This window comes from Helicoverpa armigera, chromosome 4 (assembly GCF_030705265.1).
Source record: "Helicoverpa armigera isolate CAAS_96S chromosome 4, ASM3070526v1, whole genome shotgun sequence".
Classification (NCBI taxonomy): Eukaryota; Metazoa; Arthropoda; class Insecta; order Lepidoptera; family Noctuidae; genus Helicoverpa; species Helicoverpa armigera.
In genome coordinates, this window is record NC_087123.1 from 8,386,599 (window position 1) to 8,414,073 (window position 27,475).

The 27,475-nt window shown below is 37.5% G+C and overlaps 8 protein-coding genes across 10 annotated transcripts; 3 read left to right on the forward strand and 5 right to left on the reverse strand.

Moving 5' to 3' along the window:
- Positions 1–108: 108 nt before the first annotated feature.
- Positions 109–3,627, reverse strand: LOC135116716 (uncharacterized). Its single transcript, XM_064034167.1, has 4 exons — positions 3,148–3,627; positions 2,569–3,072; positions 2,272–2,411; positions 109–2,175 (listed from the first exon to the last, which is right to left on the reverse strand). The coding sequence occupies exons 1-4, from the start codon at positions 3,163–3,165 to the stop codon at positions 1,887–1,889; spliced, it is 951 nt and encodes a 316-aa protein (XP_063890237.1). The 5' UTR covers positions 3,166–3,627; the 3' UTR covers positions 109–1,886.
- Positions 3,628–7,699: 4,072 nt separating this feature from the next.
- On the forward strand, positions 7,700–11,572 carry LOC110375241 (cuticle protein 8). Of its 3 annotated transcripts, none has more exons than XM_021333291.3 (3): positions 7,700–7,732; positions 7,818–8,111; positions 8,189–8,531. In XM_021333291.3, the coding sequence occupies exons 1-3, from the start codon at positions 7,721–7,723 to the stop codon at positions 8,453–8,455; spliced, it is 573 nt and encodes a 190-aa protein (XP_021188966.1). In that variant the 5' UTR covers positions 7,700–7,720; the 3' UTR covers positions 8,456–8,531. The 3 variants fall into 3 exon arrangements, with proteins under 3 accessions (XP_021188966.1, XP_063890242.1, XP_049703318.2); XM_064034172.1 differs by lacking the exons at positions 7,818–8,111; positions 8,189–8,531 and adding exons at positions 10,842–11,135; positions 11,213–11,572 and having other exon boundaries at positions 7,711–7,732; XM_049847361.2 differs by lacking the exons at positions 7,700–7,732; positions 7,818–8,111; positions 8,189–8,531 and adding exons at positions 10,649–10,756; positions 10,842–11,135; positions 11,213–11,572.
- Positions 11,573–15,188: 3,616 nt separating this feature from the next.
- On the reverse strand, positions 15,189–16,083 carry LOC135116721 (cuticle protein 8-like). The gene is made up of 3 exons (XM_064034173.1): positions 16,045–16,083; positions 15,640–15,933; positions 15,189–15,562 (listed from the first exon to the last, which is right to left on the reverse strand). The coding sequence occupies exons 1-3, from the start codon at positions 16,054–16,056 to the stop codon at positions 15,296–15,298; spliced, it is 573 nt and encodes a 190-aa protein (XP_063890243.1). The 5' UTR covers positions 16,057–16,083; the 3' UTR covers positions 15,189–15,295.
- A 517-nt stretch (positions 16,084–16,600) lies between these two features.
- On the reverse strand, positions 16,601–18,544 carry LOC110375275 (histidine-rich glycoprotein). Its single transcript, XM_064034166.1, has 4 exons — positions 18,491–18,544; positions 17,629–18,348; positions 17,185–17,351; positions 16,601–16,775 (listed from the first exon to the last, which is right to left on the reverse strand). Exons 1-4 carry the CDS (start codon positions 18,500–18,502, stop codon positions 16,715–16,717), a joined length of 960 nt encoding a protein of 319 aa, XP_063890236.1. The 5' UTR covers positions 18,503–18,544; the 3' UTR covers positions 16,601–16,714.
- A 1,171-nt stretch (positions 18,545–19,715) lies between these two features.
- LOC126055936 (cuticle protein 7-like) lies at positions 19,716–26,893 on the forward strand. Its single transcript, XM_064034181.1, has 4 exons — positions 19,716–19,727; positions 26,368–26,493; positions 26,562–26,722; positions 26,830–26,893. Exons 1-4 carry the CDS (start codon positions 19,716–19,718, stop codon positions 26,891–26,893), a joined length of 363 nt encoding a protein of 120 aa, XP_063890251.1.
- Positions 19,829–20,713, forward strand: LOC126056017 (histidine-rich glycoprotein-like; the record flags this gene model as incomplete). The annotated part of the gene is made up of 3 exons (XM_049847373.2): positions 19,829–20,110; positions 20,191–20,357; positions 20,587–20,713. Coding segments are annotated over 3 exons (519 nt in total), but the record flags the coding sequence as incomplete, so codon positions are not given.
- On the reverse strand, positions 21,442–25,818 carry LOC135116754 (pupal cuticle protein Edg-84A-like; the record flags this gene model as incomplete). Its single annotated transcript, XM_064034291.1, has 6 exons — positions 21,442–21,597; positions 21,682–21,848; positions 21,917–22,042; positions 25,304–25,340; positions 25,446–25,612; positions 25,681–25,818. Coding segments are annotated over 6 exons (693 nt in total), but the record flags the coding sequence as incomplete, so codon positions are not given.
- Positions 23,881–24,359, reverse strand: LOC135116727 (zinc transporter zipt-7.2-like). Its single transcript, XM_064034180.1, has 2 exons — positions 24,305–24,359; positions 23,881–24,192 (listed from the first exon to the last, which is right to left on the reverse strand). Exons 1-2 carry the CDS (start codon positions 24,314–24,316, stop codon positions 23,896–23,898), a joined length of 309 nt encoding a protein of 102 aa, XP_063890250.1. The 5' UTR covers positions 24,317–24,359; the 3' UTR covers positions 23,881–23,895.
- Positions 26,894–27,475: the final 582 nt, after the last annotated feature.

Here is a 27,475-nt window from a genome sequence, read left to right on the forward strand (position 1 = left end):
TTCGCGTGGATTAACGATTGGTCTTGATGAATAACATCGGTGTGAAGTCGGTCTCAATACATATTTTTGTTCATGTTGTTTATTATGATTTCTATTGTCTCACGGAAGGGCATTGTAATTTTATCTGTGCAGCTATTGTTCTTACTCTTGTTTAGATATTTTTGTTTTGATACTCAATTGTTTAGCAGCAACAAGCGCTGTGTCTCAGTGAAACAGCCTCATCGTACTTCATGACTTTTGAGGAATATTTAAGAAGAGCGAAACGTACCTTTAAAGAAATTTAATTATACCGATTACAATGTAAAACAACATGTATTCTTTTTGGTTGGTTATTATTTTGGTACTCGTAAAACATAACAAAACTTTAACCCAATCTTTAAAAAGCAACAACGCAATTCAATTATTAAAGCATGAATCAGAAAACACAGTAACTTAGTACGTGTGTTTTGAGTCAATGTGCATAAAAAATATATTTGGAAATTTCTTAAAAAAACTATTTAAGGTGACTTATTTACAAACCCATAAATTATTATCTTAAAATATCTGATTCCTTACATACTAAAAGTAATTAAGTACACTATTATTGTCTAGCCAAGTTCATAAAATATTTACTAGATAACTCCACTGCTTAACAGAAAATATTAAACTGACATCAGAATACTGTTCTGTATAATATTTTCATATTTCAATTATAAACTATACACCCTCCCAATCCACTTTAATTATTTACATACCCATTTCTGTGCAGAAAAGAAATATTATTACCCTATTTACAAACAAGGAGTAATGGCGAACGCACATCTATCGCAGCGGAACGCGCCTTAGAAATGGTTTTACATGTATTTCAACATAATAATGGCGTCCACGGTCGATTTCGACCACGGCGGCTGTTCTCATATAAGGAGATCAGCCAGCTGCGCAGGACAAATGATAGTGCACGAGCATTTGCGCAGACACAAGTGCACTCACTATTCCTTTGGTCCATGGGACCGGAGAGAGATCAGGCACAGGACCGACATTAACGTGCTTTCCGATGCACGGGTGAATCAATCACCAACTTCCAACTAAGGGATGCTTTGTGAAAGTTTTAGAAAACCCACAAAGCGATTTCGGCCCGACCCGGGATTTCAACATACATCTAAATACATAAATCGGCAACCGTAAGCCAACGTTGAATCTGACATCATTCGAATTAAGAGTGTACCCAATATTCTATCTGTTGATTTGATGTCTGAGATTGAGATTTGGCATTAAGTTATTTCAAATTTCAATCTCCAATCGCAATAGGTTGATGTGAGGTTGTGAGTTTCTACCAGTTAGCGAGGTTTCCCAAGATTTCACTGTTCATTTGGCGCGCACGATTCCAATAGATGTTTGTTCATCACAAGTATCAACATCAATCACATTAGTTGACAATAATCAAACTCCAGCCAACAATACAGGTTTGCATCATCAAATGACGTCGGTCATCAGTCGATGATAGAAACCGAATCTAAAGCCGAATCTAAACTCATATAATTAGTCATCACAAAAAATATGTAAAATGAAATACAAAAGGTCCTTTAAATAAAAAGTAATATTAAAAAAATATCTACTTATTAAACTTTGTACAAACGATGTATAAAAATATTAAATCACAACTTTGTTGTAGTGTCTGTCGTTTTAATGCAAATAAATAAATCGTACGATATACTAAACTATTTTTTTAGGCTGGAAATGTGGCCTGGCAGGCTAAATTAAAATATCGATTCGGCAATTCTAATGATCACCAAACATATCTCAGCTTTCATCAGCAATGATGATCGATATAATTATATAAATAAATAACAGTAACTTATAATATATAAGTAACAGATACTCGTATTATACATAATTTAAAATCTTATCTATGGAATGTTTTCTGCCATTCGGACATGAAAGATTTTTTGGTTGTTCTTGATTGGGAATAGCAAAGTTTTTTGAACTGGTAAAGCTTGAAAAACTGGTGGGATGTATGCTTGTGAATGGACCGGTAGTCTGCCAAAGTTAAGTGAGTAAGTGTCGGCAAACGCTGGAGACTTGGGAGGCGTTTGTCCAGGACTGTACACTCTGGCAATGTTAAGGTGTAATCTGTGGAGCTTTGCGAACGGTGAATATTGACGCTTTATTTTTTCTACTTCTGACCCTGTATCCAATCTGTAATAATAAAAAAAAAACATGTTCAAGCTTTTCGGAGTTATGGAAAAATTAAAAATAAAACATTGGTGATAAAAATAAGTACGAATAACTTACATATTTGGATTTAGAACGTAATGCTGGCTGGGTATACTGAAGGGCTTGGCCACAGTCTCAGGAAGATCAAAAGGCATCATTGTCGTAGTCAAAGGATAAGCATTTGGGTATCCGAAAGGTTTGGGTATCAGATAGTCCTCCTGAAATAATTCATAGTTCTGTAAGTATTTCTTATCGCTGTATTTACTGAAAGTGCATACGCATTTATCTGCATATAGCAAGATGAACCACGTTATTTGATTCAACTGATATTAAAATAGTTATAATTATTATATCCACTCAAATTATATTGCTTACCTTGAATTTGTCGCTTGGAATTATTCCTGTCAAGTCTCTATATACAGCATTGTGGCCTGGACTTCGGCTGACAGAAGAAAATATATCCATATTATATCCTGGATTGTAGCATTTCATTGTATCCGAAAGTTGACCTGATACAATACGTGGCTCCAAATGGGCCTTAGCATACGAACTTCTGACGTTTGATTGAAATGGTTCAGTTGGTCCCAAGGGTACGGCACTCAGAGTAGGCGTAACTTTTGTATATTCCGCTGCTGCATTTTTATTTCTATGACTGATTCGTCCATGAAGAGGTGCATACTGCAGATTCTGGTAAGGGCTCGCTACAAGTTCTGCCGGTTCTATCGGACTAACAGTACTGGGATAATTATGGCCTCGTTTAAAGTTCATAGGAATATCGTGTCTAATAAATCTTGGTTCACCTCGTTCCTGTTTAGGCTTTAGCATTTTCTTATTCGTTGCACATACCGTAAGTAATGAAAATGTGATTATTGTTAAAACCTGAAAATTTATACTTCATTAAGTCCAAACTAAAGTCATGATTAGGATTTCTATTTAGTTTTAAGTAAATGTTACCTTGTAAGTAGTCATCATGTTGGAACAGGCTGTATTGATATCCAGAACAAACACTTATTTAATTCTTCTGTTGAACACTTTGATAAAATTAAACTGTTTGCAAGTAATTATTTGTTGTTAAAAAACAAGTTTTCTTTCACTTTTATTAAACACTATTTGAAGACAAACGGTATTGTCTCGGTTCAGCGCGCGCGCAGTGTGTGTGCTGACTGGTTCGGAAATACAACTGGCCACATACATTTAGAACAATGTTTTCATTCACATCCAATGATGTCAAAGAATACGCTATTATTCTATTTCCACCTATTGTTTGCATACGCTCAAAGGGATGTCATTACGTCACTGAAGCATAGCTTCATCTGAAGAATTTCAAATGAAAACAGTTTTATGGATAAACGATTGAAATACTCGTATGTTATTGCGATCAAATGTTATTATAATATTGCGTATTTTTACGATTAACATGTTACGGACTTCAGAATTGACAAAATATTCAAGGGATTGGTATACCTATGTTTCTTTACAAAGTAATTTTTATACAGTTGTGAAATATAAAAGCATACCTCATGTTTGCAATATTTGAAATTCTCATATCTTTTTTTTAGTATTATGTAACGGTAGTCTTAAGTGTGCTTGTTTGGAGTTTTAGTGGTGTGGACACATAATAGTGTGTAATAATATAATTTATCATGAGTCATTACTATGCAGATGACAATGAGTATAAACATTACAAAGATCAGGTACTTAGCCCGTATCAGACCGACTGATATATTTATTAAATAATAAAATATTTACATGTTGTGCCTTTGTTATTTGGCCGGAAAATATGCTTACGTCAATCTTATGCTAAACAATTATGATAGTTACGCCAATTGTCTTATATTACACTGCATTGTTTACGTATGGAGTAATTTTACGTTTTGTTTTGTAATGATATGTTTACTTTATTTGAGACATGGAACTAAAAATCGTATTTGATGTCCCATGATTTCATTTCCGGAGGAGCTACTTGTTATGACTGTGGTCGTGTTTAAAAAATATATTTTGTACATACTAGTAATAAGTAAGAATAATACAATATCATAAGAAGGTTTTAGCAACTTACTGCATTAAAAATATAGTTCCAGTCTCGGGTCAACCTCCTACATTAAAATATAAATCATAATTTAGTTAAATAAATTGTGTTTGTTGCGAAAACGAATTAGCTTACAGACTTACTACCATAAATATTAGAAGATAAGTTGTTGACACGACTGTGTGGGTTCAGCGCTCGAGGCTAATAGAATGGATTCAAGACATGAAAGGCAAGCGATGTTTTCTTTTCATATAATTTTTCGTTCAATGGATTGTTACCATCATTATAGTTACTATTATTATACAATTATTGACATTTTAATTAAAATCTATTATGTTTTTTTTGTAGAAAATAGTATAGGCAAATAAGTTTTTTTTTTTTAATAAAAAAACCAGTATACCGTAGAGGCGGGTTACTTTGGCTATTTTTTTCGAATAATTTATGAATTTTATCTGTAGTTTGTATCGGTATTGTCTTTTTAGTGTTCTTAAAAGTTATAAAGAAGCTCAAGGATATAATCAACAAGATGCGAAGTGTATTTTAGAAATATGATAAGCGTAACTTGTTTTTTTTTTTATTAAAAGTTTTGGGCCAAAGTTATTCTTAGGAAAGGGTTACTTTAATCCCATAAACTTTATTGGTGAAAAATCGCACTTGCAGCTATCAGGGGCCAAATAAACCACCAAGGGCGGTAAGATTGAATATCCAGGAGAGGTTTAATGTAAGAAAAAAATTCCAAAATATTAAAACACGAGGTTAAATCACCTTTATATATTTCAAAAAAAATTACACTACAGAATATCTCAAAAAATTTAACAAACTTTCAAAACTTAAAATAATATTATGTTAAACGGCTTTAACGTAACGATCTTAGATTAATTAGGTAACCTTCGGAGACATATTTTACTTTTCATTCTTATAAAATTACAATTTCAGTCAATGTAGGTATGAGAATCAACGTTTACAAGTAGCATCTAATCTAATATTACAAACATTACTGAAAAACCTTTTCTTGTCACTCATTCATTTCAGGAACAGAGGAAGAACCCTTTTTTTTCAAATTTAGGAGGTGATCTTACGTACTATATGGTCCCAACTATAAAGCTGTTCATCTTTAATCGCGGGCCACCGCCAGTACGTCTTACCTCTTTTCTTGCATGTTATAAAGGCTCCTTCCTCGGATACTGATAACACTTGCCTTGAATATTTGCGTGAGTTCCAGGTTATCAAGTCGAGGACGTGAAGCTCCACGAGAAGCTACTTTGGCCCGCAGGTCCAAAGTTACCCGAAAAGGCGGTCAATGTATACCGGTTTTCTAGATCTGTAATTTAAGTCCCAACACACAAGTAAATCGTCTTTAAAAAACAATTGCCATACTCCTATATACATGCCTAAGAAAATAAATAATAATCCAATTGCAAAACTTACCAAAATTCAGCAATACACATCAAAGTTTGCAGCAGAAAAATACGCCGGTGTTAGTGTCAAAATTTCAAATGGCGCGAACATGTAGCGACGTGCAGTTGAGTCGGTAAAAAAGTTCCACAAGTACACGTCTATATCGCCATCTATTAGTTACCGAAGGATCTACGACGTTCGGTTGTATGGTCGCGACACGGCGGACAGTTCTAACATTTTCTCGATTTGGGCCAAAGTTATGCCCTAGGGTCAAAGTAACCCGCCTTTACGGTACTCATTTTTATTGAATAAATTATTGAAATTGAATCTTCATGCAAGATCACAAAAAAAAAACTGAACCGACATAAAAAGGTATTTAATATTAATTTTGTGAATTGAATCTCTTACCGATTTTTGTAACCACTTGTATTGTTCATATTCTACGGTTTCAATTGCATATTTAAAAATATTAATCAATGTAAACACTCTATGTCAAAGAAGATTTTTAGGAGCAAGGTACGCTAGTACAAAACAATCAAGTTACCGAATAATGTAAAACCGCTATCTCTTCTTTCTTGATCCATACAAATAAGTCCATTCGCGCGAATGCATTGTAACATATTCAAAATGAGTACTATAATATAATCAGTGACGTGGGACCCTGACCTTAAAAGTAGGTCACAAAACCTTTCAATATTAATACAGTTATTGATAAGCTCTTAAGTTCTTTTGTATGTAAAATAGAGCGTATGTTTTCTTCTAGTACTTCATCATCATCATCATCAGCCTATCGCAGTCCACTGCTGGACATAGGCCTCTCCAAGTGCACGCCACTAAGATCTATTATATATCTTCTAGTACTTACATACTTTTTATTTGAAATCATCAAATGACCCCTCCCGCTATGGGTTAGCAACGTAAGGGAGTGTCACACTCTTACTGACCCATCATGTTCCTTCTGAAGCCCTTTATGTACGAGGGTCGCGGCAACTCTTTCGCAAAATCCCGCAGCACATGCATAAGTCCTGAAATAAAAAATAATAAACACAGTTTTTAAGGGATGCAGTATCTACCCTTAAAAAAAGATGTTAGTTATCATTGTCAATGTAATTAGTGGGAAACAAAAAGTCAATTCAAATTACTAAAAAATAAGTTTGTAAGAATCCCAGGGTGAAAATCTTGACCTGTTCTAAAAATAATTGATTTAGGTATAAATCAAATATTGACCCAGACCACATAACAGGTGTATGTATTAAATAAATATAATTATATAATATAAGTAGGTTTATGAATGAATGACTCATCCTCATTGATATTGCAATGAAGATGAGTTAAGTTCATAGACCGTATTTTGAGGTCAAGATGAGATCCATGACATTAAACCGTGCATAAACGTGCACGGAAGATTAGATCAACGTCACGATAGAATTAATATTGCGATTTTAAAGGATTTTCAAAATAAATACATATTGAAAAAGTTTCAAAAAATCATTCTTGATAAACAGGACAAATGCAAGACAAAAACCCATTGTGTGTTTTGTCCGCGTGGCCAGAATTACACGAAAAAATTGTCAATGCAATAAAATATAATAATATGGGACTCTTCTAACAATAAGTTTAATCAAGGGAAAACATCGATAGTGCAACTCTGGCATCATTTTTAGGGTTATTATTGTTCTCTCTCCTCTGTTTTAATTTTCACAGATGATGTATTTCTGTTGCCGCTATAATAACAAATACTGAAAACTAGAATTAAATAAAATTTTTGGGGGGCTCCCATACAACAAACGTGATTTTTTTCCCCGTTTTATAAATAATGGTACGGAAACCTTCGTGCGCGAGCCTGACACAAACTTGGCCGTTTTTTCTTTGATGCGGTAAAAGCGCTTAGTCTCCACTTATAACAATATTCAGCTTAGCTGCTCACAATAACGAATACATTATTTGATTGTTTAGTTATTATAGAAAGCGTTTAAAATAAAATCTTTGCAGTCGCTCCGTGACCCGTCGACCTTGTCTCGCCCAAATGCAAACTCAAGGTATATAAACCGATCCTAACGTATGCAACGTATCAGTTGTTCATTAGATAATCTAAACAACATGTTCTCCAAAGTGAGTTTTTAATCAAACTTAGTATAAATAAAAATATCTAATCATTTATTGGGTCGGTACTAAGCAAGATTTTGTTCTATTATAGATTGTTGCCTTGAGCGCGGTGTTCGCGGTGTCAGCGGCTGGTCTGCTGCCCGCAGCCCACTACTCCCCCGCCGGCGCTGTCTCCTCCCAGAGCATCGTGCGCCACGATGAGGCTCAGCCGTCCGCGCACCTGGCTCACCTGGCTGCCCCCGTCGCTCACGTCGCCCACGTCGCCGCCCCCGTCGCCTACGCCGCTCCCGCTCACTACGCCACTCCCGTCCACTACGCCGCCCCCGTTGCCAAGGTGATCGCACCCGCCCAGAAGGTGCTCGTCTCCGCTCACGCTGAAGAATACGTAAGTATCAGTACATCAGATGGTCAGCTATCGTGTCTATACAGTTTTGCATATCTAACCTGTGATGTATTGTTCAGGCTCACCCCAAATACGACTTCTCGTACTCCGTGGCTGACGGACACACCGGCGACAACAAGTCCCAGCAGGAGTCCCGCGACGGCGACGCCGTGCACGGCGAGTACTCGCTGGTGGAGGCTGACGGCTCCGTGCGCCGCGTGCAGTACACCGCTGACGACCACAACGGCTTCAACGCGGTGGTGTCCAACTCCGCGCCCGCGCACCACGCGCCCGCCCCCGTCGCGCACGCCGTGCATGCCCCAGTCCTCCTCGCTCACCATCACTGAGTTCATTATCTAGTCATAGGCAAATAGTGCTGTAAATAGTTTAGTATTTATTCATACTGAAATAAAACAAGCAAAACATAAATACCTTTTTATTACCTGAAATATGATTGTTATTATGACATAAAGGTCAGGTTAAATGATCAAGTATAGCGCAGTTCTGTGCTTGCCTTCCGCCAATCATCAAGCATACCAATTTTTAACTCATCTAGTATGCCAGGTACAAGACAAATGGTTTTCTTTTACGATTGCAAGCTTTTACTCAATTACCTTGCTAATCATTCAAATCATCATCAGTAAAATGATTGCCAAAGTTAGTTAAAGACATCTTGTCATATCATCATTTGCGATGTTCCTGATCATCTAACGAGCCTTTTCCCAACTATGTTGGGGTCGGCTTCTAGTCTAATCGGATGCAGCTGAGTACCAGTGTTTTACAAGGAGCGACTGCCCTATCTGACCTCCTCAACCCAATTACCCGGACAACCCAATACCCCTTGGCTAGCCTGGTATCAGACTTACTTGCTTTTAACTACCCGTAACGACGGCCAAGGATGTTCAATTACAGCCGGGACCTACAGTTTAACGGGCCATCCGAAACACAGCTGCGATATTCCTAGTGTTACTTATATTTAGGAGGTCCTCGGCGTTCCTGATGTACACCAAACTCTCCCATAATCCAAATAACCCCCACGTCCCCTGTACTTATCTATTCTTTCCCAACTACTCTTCTTTTCTTGGATTTCGGTTTGGCTGGTTTTAGTAAATGACTACGCTCCTTTTAATAAAATAATTTATCGTGTATAGTATATTTATTTATCCATTCTTAAACTATAAAAAGAGGAACGGGAAAAACATTCCATAATGATGCACACGAATATTATATGCAAAATTCCTGTAAAAATACAGAGTTCAAAAAAAGTTAAAAACTACGTTTGATAAAAACTACTAGTACCTAGATATTCTTTCAGAAAGAAAGAAAGAAACAAATAAGTTTTTAAGACAGATATCGTTTTTTTAACATCTTTAACCTTTTAAATAGGCTATTTGATAATCTCAAGATTGTCAGCATTCATAGATGAGAGGATTCATAGAGAGAGCAGTATCAGATTTCTTATCTTGAAAGTAGTCTTAATAAATGTAAATAAAAACAACTCTGTCTAACCTCTATGTCATGATGAAAGATTTTACAGAGCACTTTATTCCATTATAATGGAAAATAATAAATGGCAGTCAAGTTCTATTGAAGCACGAATTTGGAACTCTAGATCATATAAAATTATTCGTCAAAAATGGCGCCACGCGCAACTTGCAATTACAGTGCTAAGACCTAAGTAAACTAAATTAATGCTCTTGAAAAGTAGGCACTAAGTTACTACACCAACCGTGTTCGATTCCTACATATTTGCCCTGAACCTAGAATTGACTTTTGAGGTCAGCACGTAATATTATATAGTAAAAGTAAAGACTAGAAAGTAAAGAGTCAAATATTCAAATTAGATGAAGACTATTTTACAGCAACTTATGTCAGTTCATCGAAAGAATAATGCGAAAAAGTATTTGTTACGTTCCTCTCGTACTTAGCCATCATACTGTGTACAAATATTTTGTTCCTACAAACAAATTATTCAACTCCAATACAATTATTGCTTTTATTCAACTTTAAATGCACATGCTCATCATTGGGTTCAGTGATCTCATGAAGCACATAATAACTTCGTTACTAGCAGACAGCGTGTCGCAATATCACGCTGCCATCTTCACGTTTATGTATCGCAAACTTATGAATGAGTGACTCATCTCCGTTATGTAAAGATGAGTTCGAAGACCGCATCTTGCGGTTACGGTGATGCATCTATAAATATTAAGCTACAAAGATAACAAACCAGATTCCTAGCATTTCAGAACCAAAACCAGTTTTGTTTTCATTATTTTGATAATATTTTATTAAGATAAGGTATATTTCTAAGATCTTGATCTTTACTATGCAAATTACTAATTTAGCAAGGCAAAAATTACGAAATGCGAACAAGCAATATCTGTCACAATTCATCACTAGAACAACTAGACTAAAATAAATTGTGCAACAAATTACCTAATGGTTTCCTACGGTTAATGTTTCTTATTAATACAACATGTTTGGTAGGTACGTACCGAGAAAGCTTCCAAATGATCTATGAAGTCACATCGTGACCCGTCGACCTTGTCGCGCCCAAAATATTGAGCGCAACATATATAAGCTGATCTTAACACATGTTGTGCATCAGTTGTGTGTCAGATAATCATAACAACATGTTCTCTAAAGTGAGTTACAAACAGAATTAATAAAAAAAATAAGGAATATGTTACTGCTAGTTCAAGCCAGTGCTAAACATTATGTGAATTGCAGATCGTTGCCTTGAGCGCGGTGTTCGCGGTGTCAGCGGCTGGTCTGCTGCCCGCAGCCCACTACTCCCCCGCCGGCGCTGTGTCCTCCCAGAGCATCGTGCGCCACGATGAGGCTCAGCCCTCCGCGCACCTGGCTCACCTGGCTGCCCCCGTCGCTCACGTCGCCCACGTCGCCGCCCCCGTCGCCTACGCCGCTCCCGCTCACTACGCCACCCCCGTCCACTACGCCGCTCCCGTCGCCAAGGTGATCGCGCCCGCCCAGAAGGTGCTCGTCTCCGCTCACGCCGAAGAATACGTAAGTATTAGTACATCAGATGGTCAGCTATCGTGCCTATACAGTTGTGCATATCTAACCTGTGATGTATTGTTCAGGCTCACCCCAAATACGACTTCTCGTACTCCGTGACTGACGGACACACCGGCGACAACAAGTCCCAGCAGGAGTCCCGCGACGGCGACGCCGTGCACGGCGAGTACTCGCTGGTGGAGGCTGACGGCTCCGTGCGCCGCGTGCAGTACACCGCTGACGACCACAACGGCTTCAACGCGGTGGTGTCCAACTCCGCGCCTGCGCACCACGCGCCCGCTCCCGTCGCGCACGCCGTGCACGCCCCAGTCCTCCTCGCTCATCATCATTAAGTTCATCACTAGTCCTACTATACCTGAGAGTTCGATATGAACATGAATCGTTGTAAATAGTCTTTATTTATTTATATTAAAACTAGCAAATGAAAGTTATGCCGTCTTTGATTTCCTTCAGTCAACTTGCCACCCTTAAAATTATCGTGCAGACTGGGACAGCCCTGAATTTAGATTCAAATCGTTGCGTAGATATGCATATTAAAATTATTGCCTGCAAGAAATATTTGGCAATTCATATCCTATCAGACTAATCAGACTTGTATTAGAGCCAGTCATATTTTCGACATAAGGCTCTACTTTTGATAATGCTTAACATTGGTGTATCAACGCCTTATTTTGTGTTAGCAACAATTATAATAAGTTTTTTGTAAACTCGACTCTTATTTGTGTATTCGATACTTTATGCACGATTTTGTACAATGGCGGACTTAACGCCATAGGCGTTTTCCGTCTACCTTTGGGTGAGAAATAGCAGTGGTAGGTGCATTTTTTTTAGAAACACACAAAAAAAAACTCTCTTCTGGTGAATTCATTTCACTCAATAATCTAAGCTGATTTACAGTTTTGGAAAAGAAAGTCACAAAATAAGTTAAAAAAAAATCAACTTACCTATTGGTATCAGTAAAAAAAGAAAAACATATTGTTGCTACCTTTACGGTTGGGAGAACCAAAACTATGACATGACTTATGTACCTAGACTATTTTTTCACTATCATAGTACTCCGTGGGACGTTGCACTCCGTCTATGATTATAGACGTGTTTACTAAAATCTTATTTAGCTGTTTTGTTTTTACTCCTACCTTGAACAGTCCCACATCCAAACAGTGCGGCTCTACCCTTAGCTTAAAGCTACGACGGGGAATAGATCTGATGGTGATCTAGGTCTTTAGTTTATGTAGGCTCTGGAGCACGAATTGGATCCCAATGTTTAAATCGCCTCCCATCTAAGTACCTAGTCCTTGTCCGTAACAACAACAGAGTAGTATGAAGAGGTAAACCAGTTGATCTCTTATTTCTCGCACTGTTTTTGGGTCAGATATATTGGTACGTTACGCTACGCAATATTGTAATTATCACTTTTGTTCAAAAATAGTCATGCAAAATTGTTTAAACCATATATTTAGCACATATTAAGTCCTGTCATAGAGAAGTTAATTAATGTATCCGTAGAAAAACACAAATTTCCAAAAAAATTGAAAGAAGCAATAATACGTCCTATATATAAAAAAGGCAACCGCAAGACATACTCTAACTATAGACCGATAGCAATTTTATCCAGTATTGACAAAATTATAGAAAAATGCATAATAAATCAACTTAGCACCTACTTACGCACACACAACATAATAAATAAATCACAACACGGTTTCCAAAAAGCAAAGAGTACTAATACTCTATTGTCTAACTTTACCAACGAAATTAACAACTACTTAAATGATAAAAAGTTCGTAGTCGCAATATTTTTTGATTACAAAAAAGCCTTTGACACCTTAGAAACAGACACTTTAATAACATCTTTAGAAGAGTGTGGTGTGGAGAAGCCTCTGAAGGAATGGTTCAGAGACTACCTCACATCACGCTCTTACCGAGTCAAGATAGGCGACACGTTGAGCGATGAAAAAATGGTCCGTTGCGGGGTACCGCAGGGCTCAGGAAGTGGTCCCGTATGCTATTTAATGCATGTTAATAGTCTATGCAATGTGCTACAGCACTGCTCGGCGCATATGTTCGCGGACGACCTCTGCGCCATGCGGGCCGGTACGGACCTCGCTGAAACGTGTCGTCTGGTGCAGCAAGACGTGGATGCCGTAGTTAAATGGTCCCATGATAACGGCATAGTATTAAATACGGATAAAACACAATACATCATTATTCATTCACCTTACTTACCACTAAAGGATAATCCTCTACCACTATACACACATACATTTGGTTGCATTCATGGTGGCCTTGTCAATTGTGGCTGCAAACCTATCCAGAGAGTAAGTTGTGTAACTTACTTAGGAGTTAAAGTCGACGAGCATTTCTCATGGAAAGAACATATAGATTTCTTGTGCAATAAACTTAAAACTGTACTAAGTAAATTTTATCACCTAAGTTATCGAGTTCCTACTAGTACCCTAAAAATATTATATTCATGTATGGTGGAATCAATAATTGATTACGCTCTTGATTGCTATGGACTTACATTCAAATCTCACATAGAAAAATTAGAAAATATACAAATTAGGTTCTTAAAACTATTAGTGGATAAAAAAACTAAAAATAAACATAAAGCAGACTATTATAAACTATACAAAATTTGCAAAGTATTACCGGTCAGCATAAAACATAAGTACTTACTCGCAACTAATAGCCATGGTAACCGAGAGCGTAATTCATTGTTGAATAATGTTAGTAATAGTTATAACACCCGAACGATGTCGTCTGGTAAATATGTAGTACCCAGAGTTAATAATGTTTATGGGGACCGAACGCTAGAAAAGCGTGTCCCATACGTACTCAATAGCTTACCAGACGACATCAGAAACGAAAATAGGAAAAATAGATTTAAGATAAAACTAAAAAAACACCTACTCAGTACACTGCCTTAACTTTTTATTGTATTACTATCCTACTAACTTCTACTACTACCTAACTACCGACTACTTTTCTTACTTATGCTATATCTATACTCCGATTATATCTATCTAATCTTTGATTTTCATACTTACGTACTTAATATTAACCTCCTAATACTACTTATATAACTTAACATATATAATACTAATATTACATATATAATACTAATACATATATAATATAATACTAATATATATTAATTTTATTATTATTGTAAACTTAACTTAATAGAACCTATAATAGTAAGTCAATAGTTTAGAAATCTGATCCAACAGATAAACTGTGTATACAGTTTTGTTGGACATTTTATATTTTCTATAATGTAAAATGTACCTTTTAAGCAATAAATAAATAAATAAATAAATAAATAAAATATTAAGTCTCATTACCAAGACTCAAATACAAAGCGTTAGAACACTGTCGTCTATATCTATCTTTTCATCTTGAGTCCGAGTGGAAATAATACTATAATAGGCTATTTTATTTAAATGCATACTATAAAGATATAAGAATAATACTACATATTTTTTCTGTAAGTAAATAACAGCAAAAGAATTAAAATAATCGGAAATTAAAAAATGCTCACGTTCGAATAGGGAACCTCCCCCTATATGGGGAACTCGGTTAACAATAATAATTCAACTCTATGCTTTCAAGTCAGATACTGCTTCAGTTTTCAGCTATTAAGATACCCAAGAGATTAACCGTTACTCCGATGTGTTAGTAACACACCCTAACGCACAAACTGCAGGCTACTACAGTTTTTTTAAGGATATCTTGATTCCCATCAAAGTTGTCAATTGGTCTGATACAGGCTAGATCTTTATACTGATTAATGAGCCCAAACAAACTATAGGACGACTAAAAGTTAGCGGCTTTCTAAACTTTTAACACACTCATTTTGAAAAATAAAGTTTAAATTGCTCAGTCACATACGATTTTGTACGAGTTATTTAGATGATAAGTAGTTCAAAGTGTATATTTACACAAACAGTACAATGAGTACATCATCATCTCATCATCAGCCTCACTGAGATCGATTTTCGGAGTACATCATAAAATAGGATAAATGAACAAAAAACGGTTACTATTTTTAATTAATCTTTTATTTTAGGTAATAAATAATGAACTAAAACTGTAGTTTTCAGTACTAATTCTCAGGTATCATTTTGCTAGGACGAAGATATAAATTAATGATGATGAGCGAGGAGGACTGGGGCATGCACGGCATGCGCGACGGGGGCGGGCGCGTGGTGCGCAGGCGCGGAGTTGGACACCACCGCGTTGAAGCCGTTGTGGTCGTCAGCGGTGTACTGCACGCGGCGCACGGAGCCGTCAGCCTCCACCAGCGAGTACTCGCCGTGCACGGCGTCGCCGTCGCGGGACTCCTGCTGGGACTTGTTGTCGCCGGTGTGTCCGTCAGCCACGGAGTACGAGAAGTCGTATTTGGGGTGAGCCTGAACAATACATCACAGGTTAGATATGCACAACTGTATAGGCACGATAGCTGACCATCTAATGTACTTATACTTACGTATTCTTCGGCGTGAGCGGAGACAAGCACCTTCTGGGCGGGCGCGAACACCTTGGCAACGGGGGCGGCGTAGTGGACGGGGGTGGCATAGTGAGCGGGAGCGGCGTAGGCGACGGGGGCGGCGACGTGGGCGACGTGAGCGACGGGGGCAGCCAGGTGAGCCAGGTGCGCGGAGGGCTGAGCCTCATCGTGGCGCACGATGCTCTGGGAGGAGACAGCTCCGGCAGGGGAGTAGTGGGCTGCGGGCAGCAGACCAGCCGCTGACACCGCGAACACCGCGCTTAAGGCAACAATCTAGAACACAAGTTTAATATACGTATAACTAACATAGCCACTTCACTTTGCTTTGCACATGTCGAGTTACAGGTTTTTTGTTATTAATTTGACGTTTTTTAGAACACTTACTTTAGAGAACATATTGATGTGATTATGTGAGGTGCACAACTGATGCATTATATGAGTTAAAATCGGCTTATATACTAGTGGCAGATTGGGCGTAACAAGGTCGACAGGCCAAAGTTGTTTTAAAGTTTAAAGCTCCTCGACGTTCATGAGTCGTGATGACTAATCGATTCAATGATTGTTTCTAATTCATACAACATGATTGTTTGTTCTTTCAAGTAGCTATACATCTTTTAAGTATATGTAAGCAATTTTAAATATTTGAGAGATATATATATATATTTTAAATATTTGGGTTGGTCCAGAAAACTGCAAAATTTATCACGGGTTTAATAAAAGGTCAAGTTTAGAGTTTGTTTGCAAGAAAATACACCTGCAAATATATTATTTTCTAAAAAAGACAATGTTACGCACAAAATTATCAAATAGGTATATGTAAAATTAACAGAATCGGTTAATTATACTGTGTCTTTAATGCCAACAATGCAAGCCGATATCTACTACCACCTACTGAAATTCTCTTTCTAGATTAATAAGGTTAAAAAATAAACGCAACAGGTTCATTGAGAATAAATAGTACTTTATTTAAGTTATGAGCATTTTATCAACAAGTCCTTAACAATGGCAATATAGGAATGTAAATAAATAGTTCTTTAACGTCTTCTATGGGAAATTAATGGTGATGTTTGTGCTCTTCCACGTGTTTGGTCGTTTGCTTCACGGCCGCAGAGAATCTGGAAGAATAGTTTATGATAATAAAATAAATGTTATTTTAAAACTTTTCAACAACAGATACTTAACTGTGCTATAATCAGCTTGTACTAAGTTATATCTTATTTACGACTTGAACTTGGTATTTACAAGGTAGATCTTGCGTCAAAGGAACCTTAGCTGAAAGCAAGTAATGTATTTAAATAAAAGCTCTGCGAACTATGTCCTACTTTGCTTTCCTATACGTTAAAGCAAATTATTCCACTTCGCCGTACGCGACTTAACTCAAATACGAATTCCTTGTTATTTTCAGGAACGTTTATTTTATTGATTTATGACCATCCTCAGCCGAGACTTATCCTAATTTCAAAAACTTTCGGATGTTTTACTTAATTGTTTGAAAGCCAATGCATTTTCTAAATTGTTTCTTACCCAACGTGTTTATCAGCAGCGTATTCAACAGTGCGGACGGAGCCATCAGCCTCATGCAGACTGTACACGCCCTTCACCTTGTGGCCGTCACGGGCTTCGTGCTGGTACTTGTGGTCACCGGTGTGGGGGTCCTTCACTTGGTACTGGAACTCGTATTTGGCGGGGCCCTGGGAATAAAAATAGTCAAACGTTAACATAATTGTTAAATAAATAAAACACGAATTTAGAGAATTTAGCAATGGCTTATGATGTAAAAGTGAAAAAAAACGGAATTCACATTACAAACATGAAAGACAGAGACAGAAGTTTAAATTAATTTTGACAATAACGTCCATTCTTTTCAACCAAAACTTTGTCTGTTATATTCATATGAAAACAGTTTGGTCAATATATGTTGATAAATAGGTTAGTGATAGAGGTTTATGGCTGTGAAGTTATACTTACAGACTGACTATCGAAATCCTTGGGGGGATGAGCAGGCACGTCGTGGCGGGCAATGTGCTGCGAAGAGATGGCGTGCTTATGATCGTCGTGGTGAGATTCCTCTTTATGGGCGCTCTGCACGTATTGCACAATGGGCACAACTTTCACAGGCGCTATAACTTTAGTAACAACGGGCACTTCTTCGTGCTTCTCAACAACTGGGATGATTCTGACATGGTGTTCGTGGGTCTGTTCAGCTTTCTTAGGCTCATATTTGTATTCCTTTTTGGGTTCAACTTTGTGTTCAACCTTATGTTCCACTTTATGTTCTACTTTGTGCTCAACCTGGTGCTCAGATTTGTGTTCAGCTTGGTGCTCAACTTTGTGTTCGACTTCTTTATGGTCGTGATGCTCATCTTTTCCGTGGTGTGCTTCGTATCCGTGGTGAACTTGATGTTCATGGTGTACTTGGTGTTCGTGGTGTACCTCGTGTCCGTGATGTTCTTCTTGTCCTTTGTGTTCTTCGTGGCCGTGGTAATCACTTAATCCATGATGTTCTTTATGTTCTTCATGTTCCTTATGTTCCTCATGTCCATGGTAGTCTCCTAGCCCGTGGTGTTCATCGTGTCCTTTGTGATCGTGGTGGTCGTCGTGGTGGTTGTCGAAACGAACGATGCTTTGGGAAGAGTAAGCATGTTCTACGGCCTGGCAGGCGCCTATGAAGGCGATCAGAGCAACGAACTGTAAATAAAACAATAGAAAACGTTAGACTGTTGTTAGTTGCTGATATAAAACTTGGGAACCAATATCTTTGCTTGTTTCATTTCAATTGTATGTTGTATTTTGATATGATAATAATAATTTAATATGATTATTATCTTACTTTAAGAAACATTTTTGCAATTAATGTTCGAAATGTCTCTGAAATCCCTTGGTTGACTGATGTTGAAGTAAAATTGATTGTCCAATTTATACTGTTTAATGTGCAACCTGATCGTATCAAAGGCTTTGCTTTATAATTTGCTCCAAAAAATGACATTTTGGTGAATGAAGGACAGTAACTTTCGTGTTGTAGATAATTTTGGAAATTCGAGACTTACGTGTCACGTAGGTCGTCGGAATCGGCATCGAGTTATTCAATAAATTACGTTGAATCGTGGTTGACCGCATAAGTAACCGGTTCCAATTTTCGGTCAGTGTGTACAATGTCAGCGCCGATTATACGTCAGGCGCTTTGAGTCACGATCATGAATATTAATGAACTATACTTGTTCAGCATTAAATGAAATGCAGACAAATTGAACTGGAAATGTTAATTGTTAGATAATACTTTGAGTTATTTTAAATCCAATAAAACAATTACCTCCGAAGTAGATAAATTTAAATATTTCTGGCCTATGTTGACAAGTAGGTACGTTGCATTGTATATGAAATAGATCTGAACGTCAATCTGAAATACAATATGACCACTTATAAGTTCGAATTAAATATATCTTCCATTTCTTCAGTTTTGTTTTTATAGATAGGTGACCTTTTTATTTATTTTAACAGTGTATAAAACTTTATTAATATAAAATGATTGCTTTCATTTTGCACGATGGGAGACATTTTGCCTAAATAAGTACAGTTTTTTTTAATATATCCTCAAAATATATCCTTAATAAAATATGCTGTACCTTTGATATAGCGGGCAAACTATAGCACTGTCACTTTGCTTCCTACTTAGAGTTAGGCGCAAAGTTGATAAGACGAGAGACAGGAGCGTTGTTTTGTGTTATCATTGTTTCTACAAGACTTCAGTACACTCATAGGCTATTGTAATATACAGGATTGTTAGAAGCACCGATAACTTTTGATGTATCAACCCATTCTTTGAAGTCATATTTTGCAACAACTTTCACCGCATATAATAATTGCTGCTGTATAATTTTTATATTTACCTGTCATAATGCACCTTACGTGCATTTTTTCTTGGAAGCAAGTTCATAACCTTGCGAAAACTGTATCAAGCTCTTTTTTGTATAAAAGGTATATTCGTTTGGAAATTAAACATACTTCTCGTACGCATTCAACATTAAGCACACGTCTACTTATACTTAACTTTCAAAATGATATTTAAGGTAAATGTTTGCTTTTCATTAATTTTCATTCTTATACCTCTATTTTCTATCTTTAGTATTCTCTGTCATTAATTTCTTTAACAAATTTTTAGGTGTTCTGCATTGCTATTGCCCTCGCTGCGGTGAGCGCGCGGCCGCAGCACGGTCACGAATACCAGCACGGTCACGGTCACGCTGTGTCATCGCAGAGCATCGTACTGCACCAAACTCACGAGAGCAAGCACGAGCCCGTACACCACGAGGAACATCATGAGGAGCAGCACGAGCAGCACCAGGAGGAGCATCACCACGGACACCACGAGGAACACCACGGCCACGCCTCCTCCTCACAGAGCATCAAGCAGCACCACGGCAAAGCCACAGAGAAACACGTCGAGTACTATGTATGAGATCCGATCATTTGCAATATTATGTAATTCTACTCTTTGCCAGCTCTTAAGTATAACTGTACCGTGTGTTGCAGTCTCACCCTAAGTACGAGTTCGCGTACAAAGTGGAGGACCCTCACACCGGCGACAAGAAGTCGCAGCACGAGGCGCGCGACGGCGACGTCGTGAAAGGCGTGTACAGTCTGCACGAGCCTGACGGTACCATCAGGATTGTCGAGTACTATGCTGACAAGAAGACCGGGTAAGTGCTAATGTCCATTAAACTTCCCCTTTCGTACTATTTTCCCTTAACATGTGCACTTCAATTATTACGCATTTGTATTTTTACACATATGGTTGTGTCTAATTTATTTACTTTTTTGGAGGACTTAACTTTTTTTAGTGATTTATCGTAGACATGAGAGCTTCTAAGGTATTTCAATTTATTCGAATTTCTTGTGCTTTAATCATAATTAATTATTATTTAACAGATTTCAAGCCAATGTGAAACGTGTGGGTCACGCCAAGCACGTTGTACCTGAACATTATCAGCATCATTGATCAATCTTATCGGTTACTTCTACCTCTATTTGAATATTGTTTAATCAACTGTTATTTAATTGTTATGCATGAGTCATGTGATATTTTTTTACTTATTAAGCCGTTTTATTAATTTTGTTACAATTATTATTTTCAGTATGCCATTAAATTACTTTCATTGAATTTATTTTTTACTCTTAATTTCCTTTTATATCTAAAAAGACGCTGGAATATTTTTTCCGAAAAGAATAGTTATATAAGTCACAGTTAGTAATCACTTTGATTCCATTACTATAATAGTAAAGCAAAGTAGTCAAAGTTTTCAGTAGGTCTGAGACTGGTTCTCTCTGTAACGTATGCTACCTCATGGCACTCATCTTCATATTGATTTATGTGCCCTAACAAATTCTTAATGTTAATCTGGGAATGCTGAAAATCATCAATAGTCCAGTGAAATGTGCGATAATGATGAGCATTACATAATATGTGATGTCCGGAAATCAATGTCATTTGTAGCGCACAATACAATACTCGGGATTAACTTAATTAATTCAACTACGATGCGCGCGCTGCCAGCCATGTTCATATCAATGTACAAACTTATAATACATGACACTTAGGTATTTTTAACGTTCTTGTAATATCCTTATAGAGAAGTTGTTTCTTTCTTCATATTCCCATAGACGGTTTTAAATGGTTAGATTAGTTACATCTTGTGATGAACTGCTGATTTTATGAAAACAGTTTTCAAAAAAACCTTTTGACTGGAAGAGGATTTGGTTGGAATAATGGATAATGTGTTCTGTTAACTTTTTATTTTTCAAACATTATAAAAGGTACTATGAAGTTATTTCACCAGTTATCAAAGTATCAGTTTCAGTCTACGGAATTAGAGAAAGATCCTTCAGTAATGATGATGAGGCACGATGTGGTGTGTGCTGTACTTCACGTCCGCGTGGAATCTGGAAATAATACATTTCATCAATATGCAATTCTATGAGTTTGTGAAATTGCGCTTAATTAGTAAAAGTGAATTAAAATCTCACCCGGTGTGATGGTCGCCGTGGTAGTCGACGTGCCTGACGGAGCCGTCGGGCTGATGCAGCGAGTAGTGTCCCTTGACGACGTCACCGTCGCGGTGCTCGTGCTGCGACTTGTGGTCGCCCGTGTGAGAGTCCTCCACCTTGTACTCGAACTCGTACTTGGGGTGAGTCTGCACAAACAGACCAATCAGTATTGCGAACTAGTTGCGTGTGTGAGTGAGCTGCTAGTGTTACTCACGTAGTAGTCGTGGTGATCATGTCCGTGGTGCACTGGCTCGTGGTGACCGTCGTACTTGTGCACGTACTGGGAGGAGTAGCCGTGCGCGGAGACCACCGCGACGGCGATAGACAGCACACAAAGTACCTGAAGACGATCCAGAAAATATTACAAACAGGATAAAATTAATGCTATGATGAAAGCGGGTTCTATTCTATAACACTTTTAACAATTTTTCTTATACGCACACACCTTGAAAAACATTGTTATGATGATTTTGGTTGACAATGTTTTGAAGCTAAGTCTTAGCTTGAACTGATACAGAACTTCTAAGCATCACGTCTTTTATATGAATTTAAATTACGCTCTCAAGGTAGCATTGTTTTCTCTCGATTTTACGATATGGGTGTTACGCTTTGATAATTATTTCGTAAAGCTATTAGAGTGTAAAAATAGTTTTAACTACTTGCATAAACGGCTTTTGGAATGTTATGAATATTTTTCGTGATAATTTCGATTTTTATCGCGCATGAAGAGGTAAGTCTTATGACATGATTGTCATCATTGCTTATGTACTTATTTTTAAGTCTAACTCAAAAGTATGTCAATAAGGGGAGTAAAATAGTGATGGAAAACCTAGTTACAATCTTTAATGACTTGCTTATTTGTACACTGAACCATCTCCAAAAGTGTAAAGTGTTCTTTCGAGTTATTTTTATGTATTGTGTCAAATGTTCATAAAAGCGCATTAGAAAAAACAACTTCTTTTATTGTTTGTAATAGAAGAATTAATAAAGACCGGAAGACTGGCATACTCATACATTTGTCAAAATTACGATTATAAAAATATGCATAAAAAGATATTACTTCCGCTCTGCATCAGATATGCTCTAGTCTAGAGTTTGATAAAAATTTATAGACATTGAGGAAGAAAATTTATACAATTTTCTAATGAAATCAGTAGGTATCGGGATCGGAAATTACTAAACTACTAACTAAATTCAAGACTATACATCAATGGGCATATAAAATGGAAACCTCGTCGATTCAGGACCATATTACTACGAAACTATCCAGATTCTGTTGGGCTTATGTTTTGATAAAGTCAATCAGATACAGCTATTTTTGTTATTGACTAACCCCGCTACCCTCCTGTACGGAACACGGAAATGGAATTTAAAACAATTATCAGGAAATTGAGTTGAAAACAAGCAAGTAACAGAAAGAATTGAGCACCTGAAATATGTTAAGTCTGGGAGGCATATAGGAAATACAGTCATTTTTATAATGTGTCAATCGGATTCCAATAACAGTTTTAAACTTAGCGGGAATCACAGAATACTATGTATAATACTAGTTACGATACAACTTCATTTTGACGTGTGATTGATGAAGCATAGCTGAAAATAATCGTAATCATTGTTTATTTAAAATCATCCCTTTCTTCATAATTATGCCTGCTGGATATGACTGTAGTCCGTGGGGTACATGACTGAGACTAAAGTTTGATTATAATTATATTATTTTCATTTCAGAGTCATAACAATTGTATTAACTATTTAACAATCAATAGGCCATTTATAACAATTAATATCACAGAATCAGTGGTGGTGGTGGTGTTCAGGAACAATGTGCACGGCATGACCCTCGATCTTCACGTTTGCGTTGAATCTGTAGATACAGAAGAAAATATTGAGCAATTCGTTAAAATAATAAAAAGGTGGCATTGGATTCATCTACATATTTATATTGTCACTCACCCAGTTTTCTTGTCAGCATGGTACTCGACGATCCTGACGGTGCCGTCGGGTTGATGCAGACTGTACACGCCCTTCACGACGTGACCGTCACGAGACTCGTGCTGCGACTTCTTGTCGCCGGTGTGAGGGTCCACCACTTTGTACGCGAACTCGTACTTAGGGTGAGACTGTAGAAAATGTCTTAGTAAGTTATGTTACTATAGGTAAATACGAAGAGTAGGTATTGCAAATGAACAGTTCTCATACATAGTACTCGACGTGTTTCTCAGTGGCTTTGCCGTGGTGCTGCTTGATGCTCTGTGAGGAGGAGGCGTGGCCGTGGTGTTCCTCGTGGTGTCCGTGGTGATGCTCCTCCTGGTGCTGCTCGTGCTGCTCCTCATGATGTTCCTCGTGGTGTACGGGCTCGTGCTTGCTCTCGTGAGTTTGGTGCAGTACGATGCTCTGCGATGACACAGCGTGACCGTGACCGTGCTGGTAGTCGTGACCGTGTTGCGGCCGCGCGCTCACCGCGGCTACGAGAGCGATGACTAGACAAACCTGTAGGAAATTGTAAATTAAATACTGTAGATTCTTCAAAATATTATATTTAACCTTTTTAATAATTTTACTTTTTATTCAAAGTAAAAGAAAGTAAGTATATGTGATATACCTTGTACAACATAATTAGGCTTTAGTACAAATGTACTGCTTTCAATGGCTTAACAGTAAATTTTGATTGTAGGGACCAAATAAAACGCTTTTATATGAAACGTATTGAGACACTGTAATCACATTTTTCTTAAAAACTTGATTTACAGAGATAAATAAACCTGTTTTGTGTACTAACGTACTTTAATTGATATGTGTAACCTTCAAAACCCTTGTTTCACAGGACGCCTTTCACCGAAATATTCAAGAAAGTAATAAATGTCGGTTCGATATACATAAATATATTCTAACGAAAATTCGTTAATTGAAAGTAGATAATACGTTTTATTTTGTATGGGTGACAATAAGTTGGGTCTCTGGAAAAATTCCTATTAAGTCCTGTTTCTTCATAAAAAAAACAATCTATGTTGCTTACAATTCTTAAATGGTAAGTAAAATTAAGTATGTAAGTAACTTATTTCAATGATAATTTCCCACAGCGTTTCTTTCTCTCAGAAAATCAAAGTTCCTTTGCTACTAATCTGTCTAGCCTTTTGCGCAGCTTTAACACATTTAAAGCCAAATTCTGTTATAGCGACATCGAAGGGACTACTCATATTTAGTCGTAAAAACCGATAGTTGTAACAACCAGTGACGGGTATAGCAAATATAGCATTTCTATCACCTTTGATTTTGGTAATTTTAACCGATATGTTGTTGTAAATAAACGATGTCACCATAAACAGTTTTGACCCCCTATATACAAGGGGTTTTAGATTTATTTCTTAGTAATTTATCTTCGGAAACATTTCTTTAATGAAATTACTCCTCGTCTTATGAATTATGTTGATACCTGGATTTTTATGAATAAATCGTCGCTTCTTATTTTAAATGAAACAAGTGAGTATGGAAGATTTTTTTTTATTTATGTTCATTTTTAACAATATCAGTTCTTTCCGCTAGTATTCAGTATTATAACTGATCACACGACACTTCAGTAATGATGATGATAATGAGGGACCTCGTGGTGAGTGCTGAACTTCACGTCGGCATGGAAGCTGAAAGAAAAACAAAGCAATTAAGTCAGATAAGCAAATCTCAGAAGGAGTTTTCCTCGCCGAACTGCTATCTTATCAAAAATGTCTTTTAAGAAATAGACTCACCCGGTGTGATGATCGCCGTGGTAGTGGACGTCCCTGACGGAGCCGTCGGGCTGATGCAGCGAGTAGTGTCCCTTGACGACGTCACCGTCGCGGTGCTCGTGCTGCGACTTGTGGTCGCCCGTGTGAGAGTCCTCCACCTTGTACTCGAACTCGTACTTGGGGTGAGTCTGCACAAACAGACCAATCAGTATTGCGAACTAGTTGCGTGTGTGAGTGAGCTGCTAGTGATACTCACGTAGTAGTCGTGGTGATCATGTCCGTGGTGCACTGGCTCGTGGTGACCGTCGTACTTGTGCACGTACTGGGAGGAGTAGCCGTGAGCGGAGACCACCGCGACGGCAATAGACAGCACACAGAGTACCTGAAAGTCAACGATTAAGATTTAGAGCAATGCCTAATGAGGAGATAATAATGTTTCGATTAAAGAAATGAGAAAAGTGGAATCCTCTTTTACCTTGAAAAACATGTTGTTCTGTTACGATTTTGCGAATGATATTGCTAAGTATTGCTGCAAACTAAGTTCAGTAGCCAACTGATAAAAAAATGTAAGTTCCATGTTCTTTTATATGAAATTAAATAGTATTGTCAAGGTATCTATTGTTTTCTGTTTTTAACACGAACTATTACGTCCACATTAATTGCGTACAACTTACGAAACAATTGTTAAGCGTATATGATTTAACTGCCAACATAATTGGGAGAAATCAATAGATACCTTGACAATATTATTTAAATTAGTATATAAGAACATGAAGTTACAACTTTTTCATCAGTTCACAATTGGATTTAGATCTGAACAGAATCGGAAAATGTTTTTCAAGGTAGGTAAAAGAAAATACCTTTCAATGTTAACATAACGTAAATCCTTTTTTTCTCAATAATATACCTACTTATCTTATAATAATAACAGAATCATCCGCAGGTACTCTGTGTGCTATCTATCGCCGTCGCGGTGGTCTCCGCTCACGGCTACTCCTCCCAGTACGTGCACAAGTACGACGGTCACCACGAGCCAGTGCACCACGGACATGATCACCACGACTACTACGTGAGTAACACTAGCAGCTCACTCACACACGCAACTAGTTCGCAATACTGATTGGTCTGTTTGTGCAGACTCACTACGAGTTCGAGTACAAGGTGGAGGACTCTCACACGGGCGACCACAAGTCGCAGCACGAGCACCGCGACGGTGACGTCGTCAAGGGACACTACTCGCTGCATCAGCCCGACGGCTCCGTCAGGGACGTCCACTATCACGGCGACCATCACACCGGGTGAGTCTACTTTCCTAAAGGACATTTTTGATAAGATATCAGTTCGGCGAGGGAAACTCCTCCTGGGATTTGCTTATCTGACTTAATTGCTTTGTTTTTGCTTTCAGCTTCCATGCCGACGTAAAGTTCAGCACTCACCACGAGATCCCTCACCATCATCATCATTACTGAAGCGTCGTGCAATCAGGCATAACGTTGTTTCCTAACTGAAAGAACTGATATTGTTACCATTTTACCTATACTAGATTTTAAAGTAAATAATAAAAAGTACCTTCCATAAACTCTTCTTTTCTTTAAATTCCTTATAAATATGAAGCAACTTTAGAACCATGGTTCATTAGAAATCCTATCATAATTCATAGATCATGTTCATGGGAAACCATATGCCATTACATAGCTAACAAAAATGTTGCCAAAATACGTATAAATATATGTATGTACACTTTGTGAAGATGCAGATGCATATGTAATCTTAATGTTTCAAGGCACGTACGAACTTACTCAATGAATTACGACTTATATAATTTTATGAATGATCAAAGTAAAAATCGTCATACTCTTCATACAACCATATCGAAATCTTTGTTAAAATTGTATTTGGTTCGTAATGAATGGAACAGGTAAACTGTGTGTAGATGACATTTTATTTAGAAAGAGCCTCACTCAAACTGAGTTCTCTACATTTAGTTACAGCCGTACATGGTGATTGATGTAATACTGTAAGTACATAGGTATATTGAACACAAAAATAAA